The sequence below is a fragment of the Vicia villosa genome, unplaced genomic scaffold, assembly GCF_029867415.1.
Source record: "Vicia villosa cultivar HV-30 ecotype Madison, WI unplaced genomic scaffold, Vvil1.0 ctg.000273F_1_1_1, whole genome shotgun sequence".
NCBI classification, from domain to species: Eukaryota; Viridiplantae; Streptophyta; class Magnoliopsida; order Fabales; family Fabaceae; genus Vicia; species Vicia villosa.
The window spans coordinates 139,825-165,280 of record NW_026705113.1 but is presented as its reverse complement, the minus strand read 5'-3'; the positions used below and the strand labels follow the sequence as shown (position 1 = coordinate 165,280).

The window sequence follows — 25,456 nt, the reverse complement described above, 5'->3', positions numbered from 1 at the left end:
AAGTACTTAGACTAATAGATCTTTTACTCTACACTAACTAAAAAAGTCTTCTAGTACGCTGGGATAGAGATATATCTCTTCCATTCTAAAATGAGAGCAGAATGATATATCTCTCTCATTCTAAAATGAGAGCGAAATCATACCATTATCCTGACTCGAAATGAGAATGAAGCAGATTTTTGCTGCTAAGTCATTTATGCTAGATCTTTTACCTCACACTAACCAAAAAGAATTTTCTACTAAAACAAATATATATATATATATATATATATATATATATATATATATATATATATATATATATATATATATATATATATATATATATATATATATATATATATATATTTCAATCTTAAATGAGAGCAGAATTATATCATTATCTTGACTCGAAATAAAAATGAAGCAAATTTTAGCTCTTAGGTCATTTATTCCACCCTAACCAACAATAGACGCTTTTAAAAAAGAGATGTATCTCTTTTATTTTTGAATGAGTGCTAAACTATACCATTATCAAAGCAAATTTACCCTACTATGTCATTTACCTCACGCCAACCAAAAATAGTCCCCTTTAATAGTGATGTATCTCTTTCATCAAAGCGGAATCATACCATTACCTTGATTCAAAATGAGAGCAAATTTAGAATCCAAACGCCACACATTTTTCATGGACAATAATATTGTATCTCTTAAGAGATTTTCAATATAACATTTTGATACAATTTCTTTTTTCTACCCATTTATATGCTATCTGACCACACAATCCCAACACATACTTAGTATTAAACCTTCAATTCTTAGAAAGAAAAAAAAGAACCACTTCAATGAAAAGATAACTAAAACCTAACTATAAATTGTGTTACGCTAACAGAAGTGATTACCAAAAGAAATTGAGATAGCATTATTATACCACACTACTCTACTGTGAGAAACTGTTATTATATTAACTTGTGTTACTGTTACAATGAACCCAATTTAGTTAGGTTGAGCATTAACTAATGAAAACCTCGTGCATCGTACACTAAACAAAGCGATGTATATTACTGTCACGTTAACAGATCCCATTACAGGACCATGGCGGCACTGTTATAGCATCTGACACTTCTGATCACTTTGCAAGCAAAGCAAAAAGAAAGGAGACCACTTTCGCTGTAATCGATTTGACACCCATCATTCCATCTTCACTTTCTTGTCCCAACACAACACACACAAAAAAGCCATAATAGAAGAGATAAAAACTTAAAATGGATTATAAAAAACATAGCAACATCCATAATAAATAATAATAAACCTATGTAGTGTAGTACTCTAATTTTGTTAGTGGTTCTGATCATCACTCCAAAGTTCATACATCCAAAAGAAAAAAAAATTAAAATAAACATTAAAGAGACTAAACTAAATTAACAACACCACAACTTTTTTACCATGATCCACCACCTAACATACCATTCCAATAACCAGTTGAATCACCTTGGCTTCTATTATTCTGCTGATGTTGATGTTGTTCAAACTCACCACTATTTGGAACTTGTTGTTGTTGCTTATTGTTATTATTATTATTGTTCAATTCCTCCACAACAGGAAACAACATCCTTGCACCACCACCACCTCCACCACCAGAACTCTCTTGATTCATCCCTTGTAAACCACCATAACCATTCTCGAATCCCTCTAAACTAAAATTAAGACCAGGCTTAAAATCTTGCAAAGCGAAACCAGTTGAATTATACATTGCACTAGACTCAGATAATGACATAGGCATAAAGGAATTCAAACCCCTTGATGAAGAAGCAGCGATCCCAGTTTTGAGCAACTCCATAGCAGAAAGCGGCGACGACGATGAATTACGAGTTTTTTCTTGATCAGTCGTGTAAGGAAGTTCAATGAATTTAGATATGGTGCTGTAACTATCTTCAGTTTGTGGTGGTGGATAAGCTAGGTTAAGATCTTGTCCTTGATGGATCTTAGGGTTCTGAGAAGCGGATTGAGTAAGATCCGGAACGATAATATTCTTTGTTATAGATGATGATGGAGGTTGTTGTTGCGAGATCGAAGGTGAAGGTGACGGCGATGATCTTTTGTTTTTTCTTGAACCACCACCTACAGGCACATTTCTCAAAGAACCACCTTCAGTCCAATACCTTCTACAGGTTTTGCAGAAGTACCTTGGTTGAGAGAGACTGTAGTTATTGTAGTAACAGAATTTAGTGTTGGTTGAATTGCACCGTGGACAGTTCAAAGCTTGATCTTTTTGTGGCCTTGCTCTTCTCTCTATCATAGGAGCTTTTGACCCTTCCATTTGTTTAACCAGCCCAATATTCCCCTAAAAATACATCCAAATTTCAAAAAAGGAGATGAAAAGTTCATAATAAGATAGAAAGGAAACAAACAAGAGAAGAAAGTGTAGCAATAATACAAACAAATTTATCAACTTTTTCCTTAGGGTGCTTTAGTTTTTTATCAGAAAAACTTGGAAAAAGAAAGGTCAAGTACAGTTAATTAAATGAAGGAAAAGGATCTAAGAAAAAAGACAAGAACAAACAATGAAAATTTTTGGTTGAGGATCAGGAAAAAAAAGTGATAAAGGATATATACATAAAGTGAAACTTTCCTTAGAACTATCAATAATCAAGATGATTTATGAAAGAAAAAGCTTTATTATGGTTGATAATTAATTACAAATTCAAGATCAAATTAATCAAGATAATTTTTTCATGATTATAACAAGGAAAGAAAGAAAGAAAATAAAGAGAAAAAGGTGTTATGTTTACCTGTGCCCACTGAGTTGTGTCCATTGATTTAAGATGAAAAAATGGAAAAAAGGAAAAGTGATATGAGTGTTGTTCAGAGAAAGAAAAACACCACTTTTTTCTAGTTTCTAGAGGAGAGTGAAAAGCAAAGTGCCTAAAGCTTTTGAAAGATGGAATTGGAATATAGTAGTAGTGGTAATGGTAATGGTAGTGGTTCCATTTCCATGAAGGGGTAAGATGGTAATTTTGAAAATATTCTAATTATACTATATGATGTGATGACACGTACTTGAAAAATGTGTACATGACATGAAGCCTACTTGTGTGATAAATAAAGTATTTTACATAAGTCAATAATATTCTTCCTTGGTGTCTTTTTGTAGAAGCTAGCACAGTGTGGAATTTTAGTCGGTTAAGAGATCAGAGAAGGAGAAATGCCTTTTTCTTCATACTATTCTTGATCATCAGGTGTTTTGACTAATTACTCATACTTTTTTTCACCTAAGAAATTAAAAAATAACATATTATTATTACTCTTTGCTATCTAATAATTATTACTAAGAAAATTTAAAAGAAAATGAAGTATTTTATATGTATGAGAGGAGTGTACTATACAGAAAATTATCATGTATTTGTTGCAGAAGTGGTACAGCATTCTAGATCAGATTCTGCAGGTATGTGAAGAAGAATTTAAATGTACGTTCTTTAAATTAAACTTCTGTATGAAAGCAAACAATAAAGAGAGTATGAAATTGAAATGAACTCTTAAATGCTCGTCTATGGTTCCTTGACTGCAAAGAATATATTCGATATCATTGTATCCGTGCATAAGTGGACAGTGATCAATGCAATTCATGCTATAGAATAATGAGAATATATTTAAAAAATAATAATTTTTATATCAAAGTTTTCTAATAATTTTTTTATCTAAAATAAAGTACAAAAAAAAAATTAAAATACAAAAAACAATACGAATGACATACATGTTATTCATCTGTTCCTCATCCCTTCAATATTGGAATTATTCATCCATACATTAGGTTGACTCACTACACCGTTGGTAAAATCTTGTTTCCAAGAAAAGGGAACTACAATACCATCTCTAAATTAGACATACATGTTGTCTAGTTTTCTCACAATCAAAATTCCAAAAATTGGGCAGATGCAGTTCTTGCTAACATGCTAGAGAGCAAAAGAAAGAACAACATTCTGCCTCATATTGAACTGTGAATAAAAATTCTAAACTACAGTGACTATCCTTTTGGTGACGAAGAACCTATCATCCATCACATAAAAATAAGACAACCCACAATAAGTAAAACGGGCTTCATAATTCAACAAGGAGAATCTGTGACCCAACAACCAAGAGGAAGATAAAGAAGGAACACTCCTCCATCTAGCTCCAACACCAACATATTTAAAGAGCAAAGAAAAGTTAATGAAAAGATGATTTGCTCATCGAGAAAATGGCTAGGAAAAACCTCATCTCACCATTAGCCTAGTGAAGATGATGAGATAAACTAAATTTTTTATGCTTTCATTTTCTTCTTGTTTTGGTTCTTGCATCTTACTTTCTTTATTGTAATGCATCTTACTTTCAAATAATATAAGTATGTTTGTTCCATTAACCATGATATCTTTATTTTCCTAATATATCTCCTCAACAAAAATAAATAGTGACTATAGAATAAGTTATATCTTAAATTAGATATCTTCCAAGTATATTGTGGCAACACGTTTTAGGAAACCTTGTTTAGGATATTATGACCCACTAAGTAAGATACTATACTTATTGTACTGAGGTCCCTTTGTTTTAGCTTAGAAGAAATATATTGATGTCATGCTTAAAAATATGTTTTATGAAATCTTTCTTTCTGCTATGCCATGACATCTTTGTTACAAATCCTTTTTCTATATCCTTGGATATAACAAAACCTTATGCCATGACACTTTTTCATAGGGAAACTTACTTTTGACATCTATTGAAAAATACATGCTTCTTAATAGACATAATTCAAATCTTTGTTATACATGGTTTTCTACTTGTCTTTGCATTTCATAAATTGTTTAATATTTATCGGTGTTTTGCATGCAAAGTAATGTGATAGCCTATCTATATACCCATGCTATGTATAAAATTGTCCCATATCATGACACGCCAAAATTTATATCATAGGGAACCTTATTTGTGCACACTTTAGAAAAAGATAAAATATGATATTTCTCTCAAGTACAAATTATTCTACACTATGATATTTGTGCTTAAAAAGCTTCATATGTTTTCTTGCCTATGTCAAAATGCATGTCATGTTTGTAACACAAGATTGTTGTTAAAACTAATATTTTAGGGATCTCATGTCATGTATAAAATAATACCTTAGAAAAAAAAGTTTCACATATAGAAATTATGTTGTGATATTCTTTGTGACATATACATGCTTCGTGATACTATTACTCACTATACCATGATATTTTCTATGATATGTTTGCTAAATATTTTCTATGCACTATGACATGTTACTTCTACATTAGCTTTGATAAATAATTGCATTTGATAAATTGTTATGTCATGTCTAAACGCCTTTTTAGGAAACCCTAACTTAAACATCTTTTGTTTCACATCAAAGATGATTTCTTCTAGACATGTTTCCTTATATGACAAGATCTTTGCTATGCATAAATGTATCTCATCCTACTTGCTCTTGCATAGTTCAACACTTATGATATTATTTGTTTCTAAGCATTTCATATGATCTATTCTTGTTGTGATGTTTGGTAAAATGTGTTACGCCATTGATTTGCCCTGATATTTTGTGCTATAGATTTATAGAACATAAGTACATATCTGCATCTTTTATCCGCCTTTTTAATTTTGACAAAGGGTGAAGATACTCTCGGGGGGGTATACACTCCATCTAACTCAGGGGGGATGTTATCACTCCAAATTATATTACTTTGTTTCTCTTACCACCTCCTCTGATATATACGTTGTCATCATCAAAAAGGGAGGAGAATGTGAAACTTTGTTTTGCATGTAATATGTTTTGATGATGATAACTATGAAGAATATAATAGATATTCATCATGATAAAGATGAAACATGATGACAACTATAAAAGATTAGAAAGGATAACATTCAACATAGTAAAGATGCAATCATAAAGAAAGTCAACCAATGCACTTAAAGCAGTTAAAGGTGCAAGTTACAGGTTTAATAAAGGATTGAAAAAGTTTTAGACATCAACAAAGGTTCAGAAAAAGGAAAGCAAACAAATTATATCAAAAGCCTCAGAAGATTTCAAACAAAATGTTAACATAATGAATACATCAGACACAGGCTTAAGGAAGTTATCCCAATTTAGTATGTGAGTGAAACTTTTGTAAAAGAAAAAGTTCTTTCTTTATAGAAGTAGATGGCTATAAGCGCGCGCACACACACACACACTCCTCCCCCCCCCCCCCACACATAAAACCTTTTTAAAATGTTTTAAAAAGAATAAACCTTGAGAAGTTTATATAGAAGTTGCATAGAAAATGTTGGGAGCATTTAAAAAGTTAGTAAATATTTTTTGACTAGATCTAATAGACTAAGTCAATCGATTAGATTAATGCGTTTTTTAGGAACAAGGTTATTCAAATGCACTCAATCGATTAGCAATGACTATATATCAATTCTTACCTATTTTGGAACTCATAGCCATTACATTTAAATAAGTTAATCGATTGGTCTAATCGATTAGTAACAATCATTTTTTATTTAATGTTGTTTCCACTTTTGGAGGATTTCAAACCTATAAATAGGGGTCTTATTCCTTATTGAAAATTCTAGTAACACACACTCGATGTCTTACTGGATGTTATGACATCCAAAAATACACAGCACATAAAAATTAACAGAACAACATAAAAACAATAAAGAACGCGTAGAATTGTTTACCCAGTTCGGTTCAAACAACCTACTCTGGGGGCTACCAAGCCAGGGAGGGAATCCAATATAAGAAGAATTAATTCAGAGTTAAACTCCCCCGTTTACAACTCCTCACTTAAGACCTACCCAATGCAATTTCAACCTATTCCTAGACCTGAGTATCTCCACTCACTCCCCCTCAATCACAACAGTGATTACACATAGACATAAACAATTATAGAGGGAAGACACTCTTCAAAAACACACCTTGATCTGCTTAAAAGCTTCAATCAAGAGACACACACTCGTGCTTAAAAGCTTAGAGTGACAATAAACACACACAACTTATTCCAACGCAATCATCAAGGACAATTGCTTGGATCACACGAGACAGGTACAGAACTACAGTTCTTCACAATACACAAAATCTTCTGTTTGCGTTCCAAAATAGGATTGCAGTCTTTTTATATATAGTCTTAGGCCTTGGGCTTTCTTAGAAACAAATTAGGGTTAACCAAGTTAACCTAATTTACACGCCATCTGGTTGTTCCAAAATGTGCTGTCAGCAGGATCTTCTGGACGAAATATTCAGCACACAATAAAAGGTTTCCTAAACTGATAATTGAGGTAAATCAGGAAACATTTAATAAATAATAACAGCTCCTGTTGTCACACACGGATGTCATGACATCGGTCATGACATTCACTACAGAACCTGTATTAGCTTCACACATATGCAACCTGCATAACACAATATCAACCAGGTATATTTTACCACTAATGCAGCCAACATGAAAACACCTTCACTTATTTCAAATCATCTGGAACTCGATTTGTGTCTTTGTAATTTTGGATGTGTAGCATTATATAAGTTCTTCAAGAATTTTATATATGCATCTTGAATGAACATAATCCATTTAGGGATAAAAATATGTGGTTCGAAGCTAAACCTGTTAAAAGCTTATGTTGGGGATTGTGTGATCAGTTCCTGATATTTAGTTAGGTTGAAGATCATTAATATTGTTAAACTTCCCTTAAGGCTATTGTAAAGCCTTGTTCATTTGAAGGATGAAGATTCTTAATATTGCTAAACTTACCATTAGGTTCATGGTTAGCCCGTTTAAAACCATAGGTTAAAAGATCACCCTGTTAAAATCTCAAGAGGTTATTAGTTATCCTGTTAAACTAAATTGAGCTCAAATATTTTGCGGAGAGAAGACTTACCGCTTCAATCTATCATTGGGAAGGAAACTTGGCCACTTCAGTCTTAACATTTAAATGGAGAAAATGTAAACGATCATATCTTCCGTCTTGTATTATCATGGTTGTAGGACAACCACCATTTCCTTGTATAAGGGGGTTCGTGAGCTTCACCTACTAAAAGCTCTCAGGTATTTAATGGAAATCTCAAGATTAATTCTTAGGGAGAGGAGTAGGTCCTTTTGATTTGAGCGAACCTATATAATTCTTGGTGTTTTCTTCTTCCCTTAACTCTTTTACTTTATGCACTTTACATTTTATTTCGTTGCTTAGAAATAGAAAAATGTTTTCAATCTCTAATTTTAATCTTGAGATGTTTTTAAAATCATGTTTTTCCAAACCATACAATTCACCCTCCTCTTGTGTGTGAAGTCTCAAGTCCAACAAAGTCTTGCGTGAGGGCTTGATGGAAGTCCTTCCCGTTAGGTTTAATGCCTCTCCCAAGGGACTTATAGTCTCATCATCCGCGATGCATATAACTTTTCCTGAGGGACTTAGACTTTTCAGGCTAACTAAAATCTCGCCCTAAGGGACTTAGTGTTTCCTCATGTTGGACCAGACTTAGAAAACACACCTAAGAGGTGCAGCTGATATTTAGCCTAAGAGACTTGATCATAAGTCTTGCGTAAGGGCTTGATCGATGTCTTACACGATAGGTCAAACGCCTTGCCTGAAGGACTTATAGTCTCATTAGTCGGACTATATTTAATTTCGTCTAAACGACTTAGATCCCTCAAGATATTAGAAGCACCACATGAGGAGCTGAGTCTTCAAGAAACACATGTCCTCGAGATACACCCATGAGCCTCGGTATAAGAAACACTTCATCCTTTATCAAAACGTCTCATGCTTGAGGGACTATATAGTGTTATAATTGTGAAAGGAATCTACTATGATGTGAGTTATAGGACGCCCCAGGAGATGCGACGATAACATATCGCCCAAAGGGAGGTATCACCTCGTCATAAGGTCTTAATATCACCAAGAAATGTAAGATAAGACATTTCTAGGGCAGAGAGAAGTCAGCATCATTAACTCACCCATGTCCTCCTTTAAAAAAGGGGTTCAACTTTCCACGATTGACTGAGTTGACGCTAGCCCTTTCGAAGAGGACCCTAGGTCCTAGAGGCCTATATAAATATGCCTTCCTCTGAGGAGAATAGATAGATCTCCACTCTACAGATCACACCTTACATACTTTATAGGCATAACCTCTCACCTAACATGAGAAGGTCCTCTAAGCCATCATGAACACCACCATACAAGGCTTCTCGCCTCATTGGACAAGCTCAAACCACCATATATCGTAATATATCCACTAAGGCCTCTAAGTGCCCCTGTCCTTGCAAGATAACATGCTTACATGCATTTTTTGACCAGTACACGATGCAAGGAATTTGATAACCATGATTTTGAATCACATTCACTTTCCTCTCCTGAACACATTCCAAACACTAACAACATTACAACATTTAATGATAATGATAAGATCAATGTTGAGTTGGTTCAATATTTGCTGATAATGAAGCTTTACAATGAAGCTTTACAATGAGGGAGCCATTGTGACATCAAAATGCTGGAACTTGGAAGAGTTTATTCAATGAGATATTATGAAGAATGTTGGGCGAGAATATGGAATATTCAACGATCTTGGGGGGTTGAATAAACCTACTAGTTAAAACTTTCATAGAATTTTTTTTTAATTTTTTTTATCAGAGTTATAAAACAAAAATGATTTTATGCGACAGAAACAACTTTTAGCGAATAGATAAATTATGTTTTAGATTGGAATTGATATCTAGTTTCTTATACAATTCATAATACAGTCAATATTGAAACAAAAATCCAACAAAATATACAAACTAATGAGTTGTATAAATAATTTACAAAATTATACGAGGAGTGTGATTTTACAACACCAACACTATATGGATTCTATAACCATAATTTTCAGTTTAATCTACAATAAGACAAAATCAAAGTTCCAATTTTAACAAAAGCTACACTTTTAAAATTAAATCTCTATTAAAAGAAATCCTAATGGCATACAATTGTAGAAAGTAATTAATAACAACCTAACATGCAATGTCTACTAAATAAAGAGAGAGAGAGAGAGAGAGAGAGAGAGAGAGAGAGAGAGAGAGAGAGAGAGAGAGAGAGAGAGAAATGTACACTGGGATATATACTAGTTCAGCTACCGTCTTCACTAAGCTTAATCCATTCTTCAATGATTTTCCATTGAAAATTTTGGTCTTCCAATAATATTTGTGACAAAATTACATGACTTTAGTACAATCACAATATTCAAATTAACACCGAAAATATAAAGATCTTCAATCTGGATTCTTGACTTGTACACAGTCCATAAACTGAACTCTTACCGAAATCTTCTTAATAAATCTCTCTTGAATTTTCTAGCCCCAACAACCTGCTCCTAAATCTCCATCGTGCAATGATCTTTACTCAATCCTACCAGTATCTTGAGCGTTGGTTTGTCTGAAGATTGAGAAGAACTCCTATCTTGTATGTAGGCTTTCACACAACAATACCGAGATGAAATTGGAGATAAAAACCTTCTTCTTTTCCTCTAGAATTTTCAAAACCAGCCACAACACCACACACCTTTCGAACCTATGAAATCTTAACCAAATATTCAAAGAAATGATAAATTCAAAAACAAATATCCTCAACAATCACAAATTTGCAAAGATGAGATACAAGTACATGTAACAATGGAAAAGGAATGAGATAGAAGATGAAAGAAATTGTTTGCAAGTGTTCAAGAAAGATTTAAAAGTCTTTTAAAAATATGAGAGAACAAGTAGTTTGTGAGTTTTCAAATCAATATTGGAAGTGTTTGTTTTCTAACACTGTGAAGGTTTTGAGAGAAAAAGATTTGTATAGGTGCTGGAGATTTAGCATAAAAATGAGTGAAAAAGATGTTTGATTCGAGTCATAGACAAAAAGTATGATTTGAATTAGATGGAAAAGTGATTAGAATTAGATCTAAAATATATGAGAAACCCATATGTGTGATTCGAGTCATGAAACATGTGATTCAAATCAAATGAGAATGTGGCAAAACATGGAAATATAGTCTTGCTTGATTCGAATCAAGTGTAAGTTGTGATTTAAATAAAAAGTGTTATGATTCAAATCAAGTACAAGTTGTGATTCGAGTCATGATAGCTTCAAACATTTCATAGAAGCTTTTATTACATTTGATTCAAGTCATGAGATACGCGATTCGAATCACACTCCTAAATCTCAATGTTTTTAATTTTAAAGAGGTTTTGAGATTTTTCCAATGTCATGACTTAAACCAATCTCAAATATAATTTTTGATCCAAATACTCGACAAAATAACTTAAAGCGTATTACTTACCCCATAATCAAACAGTTCGAGTTATACATAATAAAAATATGGATCTAAAATTCAATCCAGAAATGCACAATTGATGGAGAGACTCAGTGACATAAAACTAAAATCAAAAGTTTAAAAAACAAACAACAAAACCATAACCTTAAGATAGCACAAACATGCAACTTCAAAGAATATGTCTTCTGTGTGATGCCACACACTTAATCATGTACCTTATAATTGCTACATGAAAGAAGAGGTTAATGGTGTAAATGTGGCTAAGTCAACTGCTCCAATGAGAAAATTGGAATTTTGTTTTGTTTCCTTACTTCTATTTGTGGGAAATGGATTTGGTCTCGTTCCTTTTTATAAACACAAAAAAATGCTCTGATGAAAAAAAAAATCCAGTTTGTTGTAAAAACTAAAATTGAAGTGCATGACACTCCACAAGGAAAAAGACCAGATTGTAGTGTTATTTTTTCTCGTCTCTATTCTATGGTACAAGTGTTATCTTTGGCCAATTCCAAATTCAAACTTGCTATTGAATTTTTAAGTCGTCATGTTGCTAACTATTGAAAAGCTGAGGATCCAAAGTAGAGATGTTCATGGTTCATGAACTGCACTGAACCAAACCATTAAAATGGTTCAGTTCAGTTTTTAATAACCACATTAATAATAATTCAGTTAACTAGTAAAATAGTTTCAATTCAGTTATAAATTGGTTTAAACCGGTTTAAAAATAATTTGTAGTTATAAACTAGTTTTACATTAAAGATTGTTTCAATATCAAATTATTTTGAAAAGCTGGATTTTACTATATTTTCAAAAAACCAGATTTTACTCTATTTTCGAAAAACTCGATTTTACTATTTTTTTTTAAATACTTGATTTTACTGTATTTTTGAAAAATTCAATTTTACTATATTTTCAAAAAATTCGATTATATTATATTTTCAAAATACCTAATTTTACTGTATTTTAAAAAACCCCGATTTTACTGTCTTGTCAAAAAAACTCGATCTTACTGTATTTTCAAAAAAATCCCATTTTACTGTATTTTCAAAAAACCTAATTTTACTATATTTAAAAAAAAACTCGATTTTACTACATAAAAATTCGATTCTACTGTTTTTTAAAAAATTATTGTATTTTCTAAAAACTAGATTTTAGTGTATTTTTGGTAAAACTAGATTTTATTATATTTTGTTTTAAAAACAAGAATTTACTATAATATTAAAAAAGTCGATTTTACTGTATTAAGAAAAACGATTTTATTGTATTTTAAGAAAATCCCAATTTATTGTATTTTTTTGAAAAACTCGATTTTACTGTATTAAGAAAAGTGATTTTATTGTTTTTTCTGAAAAACTGATTTTACTGTTTTTTTAGAAAACTCAATTTTACTGTATTTTTAGAAAACTTGATTTTACTGTATTTTTTTAAAAACTTAATTTTTCATTATTTTTAAAAAAACCTGATTTTACTGTATTTTAAAAAACTTCATTTTACTGTATTTTGGGAAAACTCGATTTTAATGTATTTCCAAAAAACCTGATTTTACGGTATTTTCACAAAACCTTATTTTACTGTATTTTCCAAAAAAAAGAAGTAAAATTGAGTTTTTTTTAAAATGCAGTAAAATTAGGGTTTTCAAAATAGAGTAAAATCGACTTTTCCAAAAAAAATAGTAAAATCGTGTTTTTAAAAATATAATAAAATCAAGATTTTTTAAAATACATTAAAATCGAGTTTATCCAAAAAAACAGTAAAATCAATTTTTTTGAAAATAAAGTTAAATCAAGTTTTTCAAAATACAGTAAAAGCAGTAAAATCGAGTATTTTTAAATACTGTAAAATCAGGATTTTTGAAAATATAGTAAAGTTGAATTTTGTTGAAAAACACAGTAAGATCGAGTTTTTTGACAATACTGTAAACATTGGATTTTTATTAAAAATACAGTAAAATCGACTTTTTTCCAAAATTACAGTAAGATGGAGTTTTTTTGACAATACAGTAAAATCGAGTTTTTATTGAAAATACAGTAAAATTGAAATTTTCAAAATTACAATAAAATCATTTTTTGAAAATATAGTAAAATTGAGTTTTTTGAAAATACAGTAAAATCAAGTTTTATCCAAAAAACAGTAAAACCGAGTTTTTTGAAAATACTGTAAAATTAGGTTTTTTGAAAAATAGTAAAATCAAGTTTTTATAAAAGACAATGAAATCAGATTTTTTTTTGAATATACAGTAAGATCGATTTTTTTGAAAATTCAATAAGATTGATATTTTTGAAAATACAATAAATCAAGTTTTTTTAAATACAGTAAAATTAACTTTTTCAAAATCACAGTAAAATCAATTTTTTTAAATATTTTTTAAATTGTATTTTTTTTAAATTTTTTTAATATGTTACAAAAAAAATTAAAACTTTTAATTTTTTGAATGAAAAATTAATTTATATAATTAAACTAGTTTATAAAATGAAAGTAGTTCTGAACCGGTTTTAAACAGAAACTGAATTGTTTAAATTAAATCGTTCAGTTCATTAACCATTTAAGTGGTTCAGTTTTTATATGATACAATGCAATTCAATTCAAGTATACAATTTAATTAACAATATTTTTAAACACACCTAATCCAAATGGACTTGAACGGACCAAATACATTCACGCCACACCACTCATAGAAAAGTCACCCCCATAGAAGAATGATGGTTATATTAGTTTTTCATTAATATGGTTGAAAAACTATAGGCTCATAAATCATGTTTTATTTTCTCCTTTCTTTTAAAAACAACTTTCTCACCAACTAATTCAAAATAACTATGTTATTTTCAACATAAAAATGATATTTTAGGTTAGTTTAGAGAATTACCTACACATAATGATTACTAGAGTCTCATCAAAAGGGATTTTTTTAATAAAAATAAAAACAAAACAAGCATGCCATTATTAACGAGTAACGAGTCATTTTCCTTAACTATGAAGAGAAAACAACTTTATGCGTAATCTAGGATCCGAATGTAATTTCCATCTCAAAAGAAGCACATTCATTTTTACGGCAGATAAGCTCAATCACAAAGAGGTATTTCCATGGGTCCTCATCACTGTCTTTAGCATTAGGACTAGGTGGAACCCACTAAACATATATTGATTAATTAAACTTAGTGACTCATTGAAAAAGGAGACTCTTCTTAAGAATCATTGAGACACAATTTATGCAGAAAATCTACCATTTCTTTATATACTTAAACTTTTGTATTACTTGGCCACTCCTTTCTTGACTTGTGTGTATAGTGCTTTTCCTAATAATCAATCTTTCACTTATTATTTAATTGTATCCCCAATTAATCTTCGTGATATAGGATGACCCAAATCAACTTTGTTTAGATAAAGCTTTGCATGTTTATGTTAGAATAATAATTAGTATTGAAGATTAAGGATTAAAGAAAGTAAAAGGTAATGTATGCCTATTTGTTAAGTCAATATAGCGAATAATGTTATCTATGTGACTATAGAGTAGTTATAGTTCCTTTTATTTCTATCTTATGAGTTTTTTGAATTACAGTATTACAAGTCATATATAAAATACAAGAGTTTAATTTATCTAAAATCCTAATCCCCTGTTTCACTTAAGAAATAGTTATCTATACCCATAATTATCTTAACAATATTGCTATACTCTCAAAAACTCATAGTTATTTCAACAATCCATAACTATCTCAACAATATGAGACATACTCTTAACAACCCATATTTATCTCAACCATCCATAATTACCTCAGCAATACGAGCCATATTTAACAGCCTCTACATTGGAAAATATCAAACCCCTATGAAGACTTCCTGTATAACAATTCATCTTGGAAACTGGGAGGTACACACCTCTTGCTTAACATTGAGAAACGTGTAATAAGTCTAAGCAATGCCTGAAGTTGTCACTGGTGACTAAGTTGGTCAATATATCAGTTGCATTCTTTAAAGTATGAGCATATTCAAATAATATCTGTCTAGATGCAAGTAACTTTCTAGTTTTTTGAAATCTCACATCAATATCTTGGTCATGGCATGATACACCTGATTGTTTGCCAAATAAATATCATTGTGACTATCACAATGCAATCAAATTCCACCTTGCTCAACACCTAATTCTCTCACCAATCACGTAAGCCATAAGGCTTCTTTGGCAGCTCCGCCTGCCGTCATGTACTGTGCTTCAATTATCAACATGGCCACTATAGATTAACCAGGTGATTTTAAACAAATAGGCCTTCATGCTAAACTAAAGACATACCCTGTTGTAGATCTCAAGTCATCCATATCACTAACATAGTTTGAATCTACATATCCTACAACTGAAGGATCAAGTGTTCAATGCTAAACATGATACCATAACTCATAGTACCATTCAAATACATGAAAATCTACTTGACTGCTTCCCAATGACTCTTTTATGAATTGGTCATAAAATTACAAACTTGACTTACAGCTCGTGCCAAATCTAGTCTAGTGCAGACCATAACATACATTAAACAACCAATTATACTGATATAAGGGACATTTGATATATACTCATTTATGTATTTATCTTTGGACACAAATTCAATGACAGATTAAAGTGATTTTCCTATGGAGTACTCATAACGTTCAAATTACTCAAGTCAAACTTGACTAACACCTTTTTAACATAGCTTTTTTGAGAGAGTCATAACTTTCTAGCATTCTTATCCCTTTGAATTTCCATACCAGGAATCTTCTTAGTAGCACCTAAATCATTCTTGTCAAACTCGTTCCCCAACATGATTTTCAGTTCATTTACATTGTGTAAGTGATTAGTAGCAATGAATATATCATCAACATACAATTACAGTAAAATAAAAGAGTCATCATCAATAATCCTAACATAAACACAACTTTCATACTCACACCTTTCGTAGTCAATTTTAAGCATGTATGAATCAAACCGCTTGTACCATTGCCTTAGAGACTCTTGGAAACCATACAAATCTTCTCTAAATGCATGTCTCACCTAGCAACCAAGGTTAATAGTGTCATGATAGATGTGTGATGACCAGAAAAAAATCTAATCATAATCGATCCCTTTCTATTATAAGTACCCCTTTGATATAAGACAAGCCTTAAAATTTTCCTTTTTTTTTCTATTACTGTTGATTTTCTCTTGAACACCCACTTACAACCGATGATCCTTTTTACCTTAGAAAGATAAACAAGTTCTCATATGTGATTTTTCTTCAAGGACTTCATCTCATCCACCAATGAACCATCCATTTATCTTTCTCCTATATATATATATCCTCTCGAAAAGTAGAAGGGTCTTTATAACTAGTAAGAAGTGCATAGGCTACTAAGTCTTCATACCTATATCTTTCTCGCTGCTTGGTTGAACAGTTATATCTGATATGTACAAGAAATAATCATGTACCTCACCTGAAACTTCAAGTTCATGGTCAATTTCAATATCAGAGTTTGCTTCCTCCTGTTGTTCGGGTACTATCTACAAATTTTTCACTGGTGGTGGATCAATATCCACCTGAATCACCTATTTGCTAGAAGTTTCTTCTTCTGATGATGATACATGTGTTGTAATTGTCTGCTCCAACATTAACTACTCATCAAAAACAACATCTTTACTGATTACTATATTCTTTTTAATAAGATCCCATAACTTGAACCCATTCACTACTTTATTGTAACTGATGAAGACACGCATCTTTGACTTTAGATCAAGTTTGGATAAATCTTTATTGGATATATACACATAACCATGACACCCAAAAATCCTTAAATTGTCAAGATCAGTAGTATTACCAGTCCATAACTCCCACGCAACCTCCCCCTCCAAAGAAGCTCGTGGTGACATGTTGATAAGATAGCATGCCATGTTAAGTGTCTCTGCCCATAAACCTTTTGATACTCCAGTATTTAACGAAAGACATCTCGCCCTTTCAACTAAATACCTATTCATTATCTATGCCATGACATTTTATTGTGGTATCTTAAGAACTGGAAAATGTCTTTGAATACCGTCTTCTCCACAAAATCTCTTGAATTTAAAATAAGTGTACTTTGTCCCATTATCGAACCTCAAATACTTAATTTTTCCGCCTCTTTGATTCTCTACCTTTGTTTTTCACAACTTGAATTTGATAAAGACTTTTGATTTCTGTTTTAAGAAATACACCTAAACCTTACGAGAAAAATCATCTGTAAAAGTCACAAAATACTTGGTACCATCCATGAAAACCTCTTTAGTAAGTCCATACATGGCAAAATGCACATAGTCTAAAATTCCCTTTGTTTTGTGCTTCCCAATCTTGAACCGAACACGACACAACTTCCCAAGTATATAATATCTGCATAATTCCTACTTGAAACTACAAACATCCTTTAATAGATTTCTATTATGAAGTTCCATCATTCCATGCTCACTGAAATGACCTAAATGCATATGCCAATGTATGCTTGCATCATTATTAGACTAAATTGATGTAACACCACATATAACAGTGTTCCCGATAATTTGTAGATGTTACATGCAATCCTCCCTACTCTCATCACAATCAATGCACCTTTGATAACCATCATAATGTCCCTACCTCCATTGGACATGTAGGAGAAACCATTTTCTTGTAGAGTGCCTAGGGAAATCAAGTTCTCCATCAATTCTAGAATAAATTTGACTTTGTTCAATGTTTTCACACCAACATCATCCATGAAAATTTTAATTTGTCTTATTACAATGATAGTACAAGCTTTATCATCACCTAGGTAAACAAATCCAAAATTACCTCATCTGAATATAGTGAACCATTTCCTGTTTTGGCGTCATATAGTAAGAGCAACCAAAATCAAGAACCCACACATTTGTGCACTTGCTGGATGAAACACATGGTATATTTACTTCACTACCAAAATCATCGATTTGAACCATATTTTTCGAACTTGACGAGCCTTACTTTATGTTTGGAAAATCCCTCTTCCAATGCCCAATGTCATTGTAACTGTAAAACTCACCTATTTTTTTATTCCCGGATTTAAACATATTCTAACATCAATTACCGTTATACACCCACGAACTTGACCCCCTTTATATACAAACTGTCAGCTAGAGCTCCTTCCTTTACACTCTGTCTCCTTTGAGAATGAGACAAAAGTGTACCAGTAATAACATCAAGACTGACAGTGTCCTTCCCTAGTTAAGAGTAGTCACCAAGTGGTCAAAAGAACCTGATAACGAGCAGAGCAAGATAATTGCATTATATTGGTCACCAATCTTCACTCTTAGCCCCACTAGATCGGTGATTATGTTGTTGAAAACATTGACATGTTGTTGCAAATCAAATCTTTCCTCCATCTTCAAATTGTATATATGCTGCTTCACTAACAATTTTTTATGAATGTCTTTGACATATATTGACTCTCCAACTTATCCCAAACCTCCTCCGGAGTCGTTAGGTCCAAGATATGGTTCACCACCTTGTCTAAAACATATAGAAAAATCAATCCTACAACCTTCTCTTTCATCCCTGACCAAGCGATATCCTTCATGTCATTTGGTTTCGTCTCACGCGGTGCCTTTCATAAACTTTAAGGCAACAAATCCTTAACCCTCATTTGTCATAATCCAAAAATACTCATCCCGTCAAACCTTGTTCCTTTGAATTTCGCACCAGGGTTAATTGCCTTCTAATACCAATTGTTAAACAACAACTAGTATAGAAGATTAAATATTAACGTAAGTAAAAGACAATGGACACGATCGGTCTTTGTTAGTGCAGTTCGGTCAATGGTGCATATCTCTGCGACTATAGAGTAACTATAGTTTCCTTTATTTCTTTTTTATGAATTTTTTGGATTGGAGTATTACAAACAAGATATATAATACTAGGGTCGAGTTTATCTAAAATCCTAATCTCCGATTTACCTCAACACATAGTTATTTCTACCCATAATTATCTCAACAATATGATTTATATCTCAACAACTCATAGTTGTCTCAACAACACATAATTATTTTAATAATATAAACTATACTCTCAACAACTTATATTTATCTCAACGACCTATAATTATCTTAATATTATTAGGCATACTCGAGTTCACAAAAAAAAAAAAACTCAATAGATTAATCAAATACAAAAATTATTAGCATTTGCCTAACGAAAAGAACCCATTATAGAGGTACAAAAATTATTCTTAACTCTAATATATAGTACAAAGGTGAAAATGAAATAATGTTGCTTGTAATTACATGATGACAAATTCTAAGGACTGAGAAACCTTTATTTTGAAGTCAAACTCATGATAACCTTTAAACATTCTTTTCCTATGGATAATTTTATAATCCCACCATCAAAGCCGTTTAGGCCGGTTCTTTTGTCCCCGGATTCCGTACAATAGGGCCCCTTTTAACTTCCACTGCTCTAATTGGGACACTATCTTTAATATGTTTTACTAAACACTCTCAATTATTAGTAGTTGAATTTTTACTAATTTATGTAAGTCTCGTTTTCTATGTGGTAATTGGTGAGATCAAGTTCAAACTGATGCGATCTATATAAAATTTAACAAATTAAAGGTAGATTATTGGATGAAGAAATCAAAGAGTGTTTTACTAGCACTCTTTCTACGAAGAGCTCCAAATTCAGATAGAACCAAACATTGAGGCGGCTGAAAATTCTTAGTATCTATAATTTTTATTATATTCTACATCAAATAATTTAAACAATTGACTCACTTACTAAAAAAAAATTGACCAATACAAACACATATGAGGTAATGTTTAAATTTTGCATAATGCATGCATAGAACATAAAATAATCAAATAATCTATTGTAAAAACACTAACTAATATCATAAATTTGTTGATAATTTTAAACACAGAAAGAAATTTAGTTTGTGGAATAAAATATAATGACAATTAAAATAAATAGTCATAAATAACACATAATAAATTTGATAACTTGTTAAAAGTGAATGTAAACACAACAAGTTAGAAGATAAAAAGGAAACGAATATTAAAAAAATTTGCTTACCAAACCAATAGGATTTCTAACTGTTCTCTCTTGCATCAGCTATGAAATTATGAAGGGTGTGAATAGAAGAATGATAGAGATACATATTTATAAATGCTGAAATGCAATAGATTCTTAACGAGCCCAAAACATAAATTATTTATGAATTAATCTGCGAACTAAAACAACTAAGTTTGATACATGCAGATCGATTGAAATGGACCCAATGCCTGGTGGACTCCAACTGCCCAGCGACCAGACTCATGCCACCGTATGGTCTTCCAATGTCAGATTCCCCGACTTCACGGCCACCGTTAATCGATGTGCCTCCGCCACCATCGATTCTAGCACCTTCCGTCGATATTCTTGTTTCTTTTAGGCTTTTGATTTCTCACGATTTCGAAACATTTTTTTTGTCATCACTCAAGGTTTTAACGCACACTTTTACGATTCTCTACATTGACTTTAAATCGTTCTGATGTCATTTCATCCATCAACCACCTTGCTACTCTCTACCATGTTAAAATCACCATTCAACAACTATCATCAAATTCAAGCCACACTTTTACCTTGATCTTGCCATTTACTTCAATCACCTATTTTTGTTTAGGTAATCTAACAAGCTCATAAGCGTGGTTCTTGAACCATATTAGATTGCACTTGCCCTCAAATGCCTTCATAAATGTCAACGTTTCTAAGTTTTGCAACTCTTCAGCCACACTCAAAACCAGTATAAACGTACATTTGAGATGGTAAGATCTCACTCCTTACCTTATCAAGAGTCAAATGATAATCAGAGTCCTCTATAATCATTCTCTCACTACTACTAGGATCTATAATAGGAACCTTTATCTCAAACTCATTTTTCCACGCCATAGTTTCTAAAACTTTCATTTATCGGTCTCTACTTTTCCTTCTTTGACGTGAATCACTGAAAGTAATACATCTACGAATGATTAACTTCTATCCTCAAGGTTCCAGCACTTCCCACAACTCATAATCATTCCCACCTTCTAGATAGTAATTGAAAACAAAACTCGCAACCATACCATCAAGTTAGATAAATCAGATTTGTACTATAGGAAATAGTCACCCACTTCCTAAGAACAAATCTTATTTTCTACCAGAGTGTTTTTCATTCTCCTCAACTCTCAATTTATGAATCACACAGACTTAAGGTGCTTAGAAGAGTTGCTTAATCCAGGGATTGCCCAACACATATTAAGACCCAAGGCAATTTCTAAAATTATTTTTATTTAATAATTATATTTTTAATTAAATGTTTATTTTACAAAATTGTTAAAATGTAAAATATTTATTAAATTATTCTAATCAATTCTGTCTAATATATTTTTCAATCAATAATAAAATTAATTATTATTTTTTAATATTATTGCTAGTAATTTTTTTAACTTCAACTTTAAAAACAAAAACTTTTTCTGGCATACAATAGTTACAAAAATTACTAATATTATTATATAAGTAATATATAGATTAATAGACAAATTTTTATATAATTAAATATATTAATTAGTGCATTATTTTTTATAAAATTAATAATATATACTCTTAAAGATGACTAAATAATATTTAAATGTTAAAGATGACTAAATAATATTTAAATGGTGCAGGTTTGTATCTTTTTGTATGCCAATTACATTAGAATAATAATAAAATAAAATATATAATGATATACTAAAAGTCCCATGCACATAAAGCTGTCAAAATGGCCTTGGCCTATTGGGCCGACTCATAAACCCAACAATTTAATATGGGCTGAGCCGTAAAATACCTTAAAAAAACACGATCATGTCTTTTTTGGCTAGCCCATCGAGTCTGTGTTTTTCATGGGCTGGGCCGGACCAGGTCAAGCGGGCTTCAGGCTGGGCCATTAAAAAAAGATTTTGGTAAATTTTGGGAAAAAATATTGAGATAAGATATGATTGCATAAACGTGTTTTCAAGTGATAAAGAAAAGTTAAAGAGGATAAAGATATATTTTCAAGATGATGTGATCAAGAAAATGGTTGTGAAATGAACGAAAAATTTGATAAGTATTGGTGATAATATTAAGTTACTTTGTACTTTTACATGGATGATTTTGTAGTGTGTGTGTATATATATATATATATATATATATATATATATATATATATATATATATATATATATATATCACTTATATAAGTTTTTGATGACTCTCTACTTATGTTGTGTTGCATTTATCCATTACATTTTTTTATAAAATTAAAACTATAATATTGAAATACGGGCCAGACTGACCAATTGGGCCGCACGAGCCTTTGAAAAATGGGTCGAACTCATTTTATGTAGCTCATTAAGCAATCAGGTCGGGCCGAGGCAGCCTATTTAAATATATTGGCCCACTGGGCTAAAGCGGGTTGGGCCGGCCGGACCGACCCATTTGACATCTATATATGCTCATAGTGATAAAATAGATATGTTTAGACTTTAGTACATTTATTGCTATTTTATAGGAAATGAACTTCAAGATAATTGTCATATAAAGTATTAATATTTAGGGATGTCAATTTGTATTTGTTAATGGATATTTCTGTCGGAGGATCGAAGTTGGAGATTTTTCCTCGTGGAAATGAGGATGGAGGAAAAAATTTCCTCGATGACACTTTGGGCGGAGATTAAAAAAGTACCCTCCACCCCGTAGATTTCCCGACTCCAACCATATTATTTAACTTTTAACTTTTATATTTTATATAATATATATAATTATATAATGGGTTAATAGCCATTTTTCCCCCTGCCATATAGGCGAGTTTTGATTTGCCCCCCTTTAAAAAAAAAGTTTTGGATTACCCCCTACAATTTTAAAATTCTAAGTCTTTTGCTCCCTAAGAGGAAAAATTACCCCCTTGTAAAAAAAAATTTATTTACCCCCCTGGTTTTTACACGCTTAGGGGGTGCCCAAAAATTATAGGGGGTAATTCAAAACTTTTTTTTAAAGGGGGGTAAATCAAAACTCTCCTATATGGCAGACGGGTAAATGACTATTAACCCTTATATAATTTTACATCAAAAATATTAGTGCATTATAAAATAAAGAGCCATAGTGGATCATTTTATTTTTATATTTTATTGTATATTGTATTGTTTCACTACCTAAGTACCCAATCCCAGAAAAGTGCATCCAATACATCGAATGTATACACCATCTCCTCTTTTTCTTTTCTCAATTATCTTTGTCTCCTCCATTCATCATCTCCTTTATTCTCATCATCATCGCAACAACCGCCCTCCTTTGTTAATTGTGCTTATGGTAATTACTCTTCAAATTCACTTTACTTCAATTAGTAACATGTTTTTCATTCAATAAATAAATTAGTAGTTATGGATTTGCCATATTCAGACCAAATAAACCACTTCTGCTGGACGACAGCGGTATCGTAGTAGTAAATTAGTGGAAGCATGGTAGCAACAAGTTCTATTAATATTTATTATTTTTTTTTACAAAAATAAATATTATCAATAACAAGTGCTTTTGTTTTTTTTTTTGTTATTGATGAAAGATGTATTTTTACTTTTAAAAAAAGAAAGATGCAAAATATGTATTTTTTAAGGAAAAAACGAAATACTTATAGGAGTGGCAAAACGGGCCTGGTCCGTCGGGTATGCCCGTTTTGTCTGCACTTTTTCGAGGGGAGGAACAAGGTTTTAGGCCCGCTTCCTTTAATGTGTTGCCCCGTCCGCCCCATTTTTTGCGGGCTTTTGCGGGCATGAGCTTTTTCGTACAATTTGTTAGCTGAAGATTTCGTTTTGCAAATATGATCCTTTGAAGGGTGAAGACTCGAAAGAGGATGGTTCCGGATGACCGTCTTTGAAGATAAAATGGCTCCTGATGGCCATGTTTCGAGGATGAAAAATTTTTAAGTCATAACGGAGATAATGAATGCTGAAGCTAGTAGGAGTGTATATCTTCGAGACTTAGACCAATTTTACGAAATATGTTAAGTACTGATGCTTAGTGTATTTCCGTGGTATTTTAATGTTAAGTTATATTGCCACGCGTCGAAGGAGGATTCAGGCGGGAGGATTTGAAATTCGAAGAAGTTTTCATAACTGTCCAGAGACAGATGGCTTTCTGAGGATTCTCATGAGAAACGTGGCATTAGATTAGCGTAGGACCGTTAAGGTCGAAACTAGTATAAATAAGGGTTCTAATGTTAGGATTCAGTGTGTTCATTTTGTACAAATCACTCACATATTACTCAAGTAACAAGTGTTAAAGAGAAAGAGTTCGCTGAGAAATGTACGTATGACACCACCATTTTAATACATGTGTATTTTCCCTTTATTTTCAAGTATCTTTCAATATTATTGCATTTTGTTTACTTCTTGCCATTTACGTTTTTTGTACTCATTATTTTCATGTCATTTATCTTTGAAGTATTTAACATTTCTGCACTTTAAGATTTTTTGCACTTTTACAGTTTCATCTCATATTTTATCTTGACTTACCTTTCGCTGAAGTTATACTCACGTGTATAACGAAGTGATTGCTAATTTTGTTTGTTTCGTTCGAAGTAATTCTTATTGACAAGATGAATCATAGATATGGTTCGAATGACCATCAATAACAATCTTTTTGACTATGTCCTAGGATCAATCTAGTCGATCCTGCGAGTAACCAAATCATATTTATTATAGTTTGGAAGACTAGCGGTTGTTTACCGAAAATCACCGTAAGCAAATTGGCACGCCCAGTGGGACAGTGTCAAGCAGATTGTTTTTAATCAAATGTTTTATTTTTGTCTAGACAATATCAAGACCTTGTATGAACCTTAGGAACGGTAAGTTAACGAACAGTGCACAACCGATTTCCAAACGAAGGTACAACAAGAAAATGGTCGTTACGACCAGTGCAGGGGGAGATCAAGATCCCCCACAAGGCTCAGGATCAGGAGCGGCAAATTCGACTTCTACTCAAGGAGCACGGGATATACCGGGTCCAAATGGATCGAGACCTGCAGATAATTCCCAGGCTATGCCTGAGAATAATACAGGACCATCAGGGACTATTCCAGTTTCAGTGTCGACCACCGCACCTTCATCCACAAGCGCGGAGGAGATGCCACTTTCCTCGACAAATGCTGCAAATAACTTAT

At 31.9% G+C, this 25,456-nt stretch overlaps 1 protein-coding gene across 1 annotated transcript; it reads right to left on the bottom strand.

Moving 5' to 3' along the window:
* Nucleotides 1–444: 444 nt before the first annotated feature.
* LOC131626144 (dof zinc finger protein DOF2.5-like) lies at nucleotides 445–2,929 on the bottom strand. The gene is made up of 2 exons (XM_058896970.1): nucleotides 2,772–2,929; nucleotides 445–2,323 (listed from the first exon to the last, which is right to left on the bottom strand). The coding sequence occupies exons 1-2, from the start codon at nucleotides 2,793–2,795 to the stop codon at nucleotides 1,421–1,423; spliced, it is 927 nt and encodes a 308-aa protein (XP_058752953.1). The 5' UTR covers nucleotides 2,796–2,929; the 3' UTR covers nucleotides 445–1,420.
* Nucleotides 2,930–25,456: the final 22,527 nt, after the last annotated feature.